General features: G+C 36.7%; 1 protein-coding gene across 1 annotated transcript in view; it reads left to right on the top strand.

The window, feature by feature from the left end:
- LOC107691689 (roundabout homolog 2-like) overlaps positions 1-3,894 on the top strand; it is an 89,961-nt gene extending 86,067 nt beyond the window's left edge. Inside the window, exon 27 of the mRNA XM_016490469.1 lies at positions 3,152-3,894. Within this exon, the coding sequence (XP_016345955.1) occupies positions 3,152-3,163 (12 nt within the window). The 3' untranslated portion in view covers positions 3,164-3,894. The remainder of the gene's footprint in view (positions 1-3,151) is intronic.
- Positions 3,895-7,736: the final 3,842 nt, after the last annotated feature.

Raw genomic sequence — 7,736 nt, 5'->3', positions numbered from 1 at the left:
TCCCTAAATTCTGTGTTTTCCATTTGATTTCTTATGGATTCCGTGCTTTATGATGGTGTCTAGTGAAATGAATTAATAAAACTTTAACAATTTAATCAATCTTTTAAAATGTAATCAAATGAAAATCAATTTACAACAAAACATTGCATTTAAAAAAAAAAGGTAATTTAATTTTATCAGACATGATGCTGCACAACATAACTGTATAAATTAATAATAATAAAAAATAACTTGGTTGCATGCTATTCCTTAAAAATAATAATAATATTATTATTATTACTTTGAGAATTGCATTGTAGTATACAGTAGTAATATATTCAGTTATAATTTCAAGTTAAACTGGACTTTTATTTTGACGGTTTTCGTGAAGGTCTTTCAGTTTATTTATATAGTAATTCAAGACAATAAATTAAGACACTGATTAAGATTAAGACTGATTAAACATTTTTTTAAGTGTATGCTTTCAAAATGTAATCCTCGTCCTCCCAAATCCTAACCCTAATCCTAAATCTCAAACATTAGCCAAGTTTAGTCAAACACGGCCTCGCAAACATGTGCACTAGTTTATCTTTTCTTAACACTCATTCATTGGCAAGACAGAATTGACTAAGTGTGGAAGAGTCTAGACCAGGGGTCTCCAACCTTTTTGTGAGTGAGGGCTCCCTGAAGTATTCCTTAAAAATAATAATATTATTATTACTTTGAGAATTGCATTGTAGTATACAGTAGTAATATATTCAGTCATATAATTTCAACCTGACTTTTATTTTGATGGTTTGTCGTGAAGGTCTTTCAGTTTTAGTTTTAGTTTCAGCGTGTAGGCTATTTGACGGTATTTTTTCTCAAATGAAACTGCATAAAGCTGGTGAAGTAACTCTCAGAGCAGCTCTGAAGATGAAGTGCATATGTTCATGTCCTCATATATTGAGACGCAGACGCTGAAACACTGCGAGTCACGTGTGTTTGATTGTATCAGATGAAACTACTCCACGCATTCACACAGACACACAGAACATGCAGACTTATTAGTGATATGCACTGACTGGTTGCTGTAACATTTTTTTCTGTTGTGATTAATCCATACTGAGTAAAAATGTTGAGAGCTTATCATCATTATTAACATAAATTTGATCATAATCTCGATATGATATCATTTATCGCCCGACGCTAATTTAGGCTATTTATAGAACGTGCTTGGCGGGCGACCCCGAGACTCCATGCGGGCTACCAGGTGCCCACGGGCCCCACGTTGGTGACCACTGGTCTAGACGGACTGAGTCCATCTGGCTGTTCAGCACATAGTGAGAGTGATCTGTAGAGACAGTAGGCTACTTTTAGCCGGCAATCAGACACTTCCTCTGAAGTATGTTCTCTACCGCTCACAGAACTTATGACAGAAGAGATGCTACAACAGACTTATCTGTATGTAAAGTGATTTTTCTCATATCAAACACTGGCATGATTATTTATAACCAAGTTTTACAGCTCTCAAATACAAAAGTAGACGCACTTAGAAAATGTTGTCATAGTCTTCCTTACTAAATCCACTTTATTCGACAAAGATTTCCAGCTCTAAATGCCTGTAAAAAAATAAGCAATGATCTTTGATTATTATATTGTAATGTGTGTACATTATTTGAGTGTTATTATTTTCTTGAGATTTCAACATTTTCTTAGGTTTCAACATGCATTAATAATAACAATAACATTATTATTATTATTACTAATAATTTCAATAATGTCAATTTTGAATTGCATTTGTATTGTAATTATGTAGATAACACCCTTTTACTGTACTGTGGTAAAATCAATAAAAGTGCTTCTTGTGGTTTTTTTATATTTTGCATCTATGCGATACGTACATCATTCTCCCTATGCAGAAATGTACAGTAGTGGTACCATGGTACAGTAATGGTATCACATAATAATACACAAAAAATATTTTCCAACATTTCCGAAAAACAGAGGAATACCATGGTACTTTTTAACATTTAGAAGAGGGTTTCTCACCATTTACAACTAGTTCAGTCAATTAGAGAAATCAGATTAGGAAGAACTAATTGCATGGGCCAAAGTGGCTATAACACTTTTTTTTTTTTTTACAGTGTTTCCCTATAGACATGAACCGTTGTGTGATGGGAACTGGGTTACGCACATCTAAGGTCACTCCATATGAGTCTCTTCAGATGTGTGACCCCCTCTCAGGTTACTCCCTCTTGAACATAAAAGGCAGACCACATAAAAGAGGGCTACACGTTCCCCAAGGGAGATAGTTTTGGGTTACCCCGTCCTGTCACGGTGGTTAGCGTTATCTTTCATGTCGGACAGAGAGCGTGAATAGGTGCTTGATGGCGAGAGGGGAGAAGAGGTCTGCCTCTGAGATCGCCTTTATTCTCTGTCCTCAGATCTTGTCACGTCACATGATGGACACTCCCTGCTGCATTAAGTCATCCATAGACATACCAAACAAAAACAGCCTTTCTTTTGTCCTGAGAGAGGCCACAATTATCTGCTGAATAGACCAGCTAAAATGGTTGACCAGTTTAAATGACCAGTTAAAACCACTGGTTACCAGTGTAAGGTATATTTTGGCCACTTTCATAAAGGTTTTAGTGTCTTAAGCCCAAAGTATACTTCGTTTTTTATGTGCACGCTAGTGTATGTGTACAGCTGAACGCATAGCCTTTCAAAGTATACTCCATTTGAGGTGTATGCAAACGCAGGCGGTCGACACAGGCGCTCTAGAGAGCTTTGTCTTTGTCCAGCGTCTGCTCTATTTGTTTCCAAAAGTTATGACCGATAAAAATATCTTTGTAGTCTTTTAAACTAAAGTTGCTGCTTTCTTATAACCCTCTCACGCAAGTGCTTGTCAATGCAGGTGTCTTTTGTTGTTGCAGTCTCCTTTATTTTGTTGTTGTTCGGTCTCTTTAGTTTCGATTTCTACTGTGAAACAACAGCCTTTACAATGGTCAGGCTGCTATAATGACCAGCATTGTCCATATAAAACCATCTTAGAAGCTGTTCCAAACTGGTCTAAGCTGTTTTTTAAGACTTTCAAATGACAGTATTTGCATCAAACATATTATCATCAAACATATCAACTTGAAAGTTTATCTTTTGTAATTAAAAAAAAAATTTTCTTCTCTTCCAGGAGATGAGATAAGGGAAGGCTATGAGACGCAGAAAGTTTTACATGGAAATCCCTCCGTTTTCGTTCGGAAGCTGAAGAGAAGAACCGAAGAGAAATGGACGCATGTACAGATTTCAGAGCGTGATTCTGGGACTTTTGATTATGTTATTAATTATTGTTATTGTTATTTATGACCTTCATGGGGGCATTTTTCATCATGCTGTCACTGTAAATAATCATCCGCTGAAGCTTTTTACATGGGGTCCAGATGCCAGGAAAGAAGAGTATATTGTATTTATACATGAAAGAAGAAATGAAATCATGTTAAAAGCTCTGATATTATAGATAAGTTAATGTCTGAATGTGCCAACCTCTTGTAGAAATGTATACAGCAGCATTTCAAAGCACAATAATATTGCACTCTTGTTGTGTTGGAGAACAACAACAAAAAAAATAAAAAAATAGAAAGCACAATATGTGTTGTTTGACCAGCCAGCTAGACAGCCAGCCTCACGCCCTAACTGAGTCTCCGTCTGTGGATCCCTGTCCTTGCGGTCACAAGAGAATGTGTTTTTTCCCCCCATTTCTTTTCAAAGCAAGATGGTTTGTCATTTGACGACTGTTGTGAACGATTGTACTTGTCTTTTTTTAAGGAGTGTTTTGGAGATCGTGAGGAAATGTATTTCATTCTAAAAACCAAAATTATGTTTCTTTGACTAACTTTTTGGTAGTCCTTGTTGTTTTGTATAAATAAAATACATTTGCTGAGCTATACGTATTTGTCCTGGTATGAATCAGTGTATTTAGTATAGCCTAATTGAGATAATAGTTTTAGTATATCAAGTTAAACTAAATGAAAATGAGAAATCCGTTATCTGAAATTGTTTTTGTTTATATTTATTTTTTATACGTGTACTTTATTTTAAGTAACCATTTTTAATGGTTTTATATAATAGCCTACATGGTATTACTGTTTTTGAAAGTTTGTTGTTTAAAAGTTTTGAAGTGGTTATTAGCTAGTTAGTTTATTCAGAAATCAGGCCGCATATTTTCAACAACAAAGACAAGGCTGGACTCGACGTTAATCTTTAGTTTCTACGGTTACAGCAGGCGCTCAGGCAGCACTACCACCTGGCTGAACCGCCACTGAGGGCCATGAAATAACCTTCCAGGGCAACACTGGATGCTGAGAAGGAAAAAGGGGGGGGCGAAGGCGGAGCGGGGAAAAGGAATGAAGAAAACAAGTGTGGCGAAAGGGACAGTGAGTTAGATAAAGCAAGCAGAGGGTAAATAATGAAAGAAGAAAAACAAAGAATGTGAGTCACTCCCACCTGAGACTGCTAACATTAGCCTGAGGTGAGAAAGTCAGAAGGAAAAACAGCAAACAAGACATGAAAAAAGCAGTGTGTGCTCATATAGACTGAGTGAAAAAAGGAAAATATAAAAGTAAACAACTAGCCATTTGAACGGTCTTTACCTCAGGAACACTTCCATCCATAATGTTTGGTTCTGGCTAGGGAAGAGAAACCGGTTCCGGTTTATTAACGATTCTTTTTTATTACTTTTAAGGAATAAAGGCCTCCTGAAGCGAATTTATGCGTTTTTGTAAGAAAAATATCCATGTTTAAAACTTTATAAACAGTAATCTCTAGCTTCCGCATACGTGTGTTACTGTAGATTTAGTCGGCTGAAATCTAATGGGTTTAGTTACAGTGCATTTATTAAGCATTTCTCTAAAATGTCCAAACTCATAGGTTTGATATTAAGGTTTTATCATGATAGACAACGATTTAACTGCAGTGACACACAACATGCCTTTATGTTAAAATTAAATAAAACCACATCTCATAAAGAACAAGAACATGGTAGGCCTATTCTTTTTAATGAAATACCAATGGTTATATTACGGTGGCCGAGAAGTGCAAAGCAAATCACAAGTCTTAACTTCGATAAAGAATATCTCTTTGGATTTGTACGGTGCCCAAGAAGTGCAAAACAAATCACAATTCTGAAAACAAAATAACAAATTACAAAGGCAAATGCAAGTCTAAAAAACAAAATAACAATTCAGAAAGCACAACAACAATTCAGAAAACATTATAACAAGTCAGAAAACACAATGACAAATTCGAAAACAAAATAACAAGTAAGAAAACACAACGACAAATCCGAAAACAAATGAACAATAGGGATGGGCGTATCGATCCTAAGTATCAATATATCGAATATATCGAAAGTATCGATACTCAAACTAAAAATAAATGAACCATGGTTTTACTAAAGTGACCATAGTTCAACTGTAGTATTTGTAGATTTGAATCATGTGTAAACAAAAAACACATTTGAACCATGTGTAAACAAAAATATAACCTAATAAATTACAATTAAGGCAGATTGAATGTTAAAATGTGTTTTAAACAAAGTTAAGTGGTTATCATTACCCATTTTACTCTTAGTAATTTAATAATTTAATAAATTTCATAATTTAAAAGTTTAGTTCAGAAGTATCGTATCGGTATCTATATCGACGATACTGCCTTGAAAAATATCGGTATCGTATCGAAAACAAAATAAGTGGTATCGCCCATCCCTAATTAACAAGTCAGAAAACACAACGACAAATCAGACAAACCGGAAGAGGTAGGTATAGTTTGAGACAGTGCCATTGGTTTGGGATTACTCACCGCTGACTGGACGAGACATCTGTCAATCAACTTATACAGGGAAGAACCAGCTGAAGAACAGCAGAGTCGTGGTAGAAAGTTCGGGATGGTATTAAAGTAGCTCAGTTTAAATGAACTGTATGAATTGCCCTTACTATGGAATAAAAAATACGGAGTGTATATTTAGATTTAGTTAAAAGTGGCTGAAAGTCATCAGCTCCAGTGGCGCAGTTAGATAAGCGTGTGCCCTTGGCTTTTTGACGCGATCGACTCAAGTTCGATCCTGCCTTTTGCCGAACTTTTTTTTTCTCCCGTTTGATTCCTTTAATTAAACAAACCTGAACCAGCTAATCAAGGTCTGCATAATTACTAGAACATTCCAGGCAGGTGTTGGAGCAAGCAACCTGCCAGTGGAAGGTTCTTCTCATGATTGTCATTTTCAAAATGAATCAATCCTAGAGGTGGATCACATGGAGGGTGCAATTTCTTGAGAGAGGTAGAGGGTACAGAGATTATCTGAGCTTTCACCTTTGAAGATCTCCTTAGAATTCAGACCAAGTAGTCAAGACACGCACTCTTCCTTAAGTGGAGACCCACTACCCATAAATCACTAGCTCATTTATTAGCTTTGTGTCAGTGGAGACACGCCCAGGAGGGCCAGAGGGGAGCAAAGCTCAGTCAAAATACCATTCTCCCATTTCCATGTTAATTACAGAACCCTGAGATAGATGCCTTCAACCGCATTGTTCATTTAATGTATGCAAATCGCATGCAATTGCCACATTAAAACTAAGAGGACAATGTTCAAACAAGGTAGTAAAACAGCGGCTTTGGCATTTGGCTTTGAAATCAATGTCAAGATGTTTTACGATGAACACTGGGTTAAAACGGCTGAATGCTCTTTAGAGACGAGAAAAGAATGATATTAGCCTTTACAGCTGCCGGGCTGTTAGCTAGGTATGAGGACTCATTTATGTGGCAAGTAAGCAATGTTTGCGCCTCTGAGATAAACCAAACCATCGGCCTGTGAGAGGTTCTTGAATACGCAGTCAACTGGTGTAATCTCTGCAATTCTTGACTAATTGCACATAAATGCTTTTTCTTTTCTCTCTGCAGCTCCAGTCGAACTAGCTTGGATTTGTGTACCCTTCCTGTGGAGCGTAAGCTTTAGGGAACAGAAGGACCCTTGAGTTTAATCTTTCTCGGGGCAGATCTGGGTCAGTGAAGGCCAACAGAAGGCTGGATCCCATGGGGCCTGTGCAAAACACTCTGCCATTTCTCATCTCCACACACACCTGCCTCTGAACCTCCGACTGGGCACAGGACCTCGGGTAAGCCCACTCGACTGGATGGTGCGCTACACAGAGGCTTTAATTTTAATTTAGTGTGTTGATGGATGCAGACGTGAGAGATGATGACTCAGGTGTAGGACATTAATGACAATTTAGCCGATAATTTAGAGCCGCAATGCATTACCTTGGAAATCTGTCCTATCTGCCAATTATTCCTGGAAACATTTGGGGCTGACAGAACTTAGAAATGTTCTGACAGAAATTTGGAGACGTATGGTTTTAAATTTCGCTGGCAAGTGAATAGTTAGTGTTACTTGCTAAGTCATTACTATTGCTATCACTTATACTTAGGGTTAGACATTTGAACAAACCCCTAACATTAAGTATTAAACTTTGGTGCAGAACTCGTCCAGTACCATTTTGTGGTACTAACTGATAACTAATTATTTATTGATTACTGATTACTTTTTGGGGCGATCAGATGTAATTTTTATAGAAGCCTTTTTCCACCTTACAAAATGACAATAGTAGTAGTAGTAATAATAATAATAGGACATTTTTTACTTTACGCCTCTTTTTCGCATAACGGCATGTTTTAAATATCTAACCATTGTGACTTTATATCTCACAATTGAAACATTATTTCTCAAT

Source organism: Sinocyclocheilus anshuiensis, unplaced genomic scaffold, assembly GCF_001515605.1.
Source record: "Sinocyclocheilus anshuiensis isolate Anshui unplaced genomic scaffold, SAMN03320099.WGS_v1.1 scaffold186, whole genome shotgun sequence".
NCBI lineage: Eukaryota > Metazoa > Chordata > Actinopteri > Cypriniformes > Cyprinidae > Sinocyclocheilus > Sinocyclocheilus anshuiensis.
This window is presented reverse-complemented; position numbering and strand designations above follow the sequence as displayed.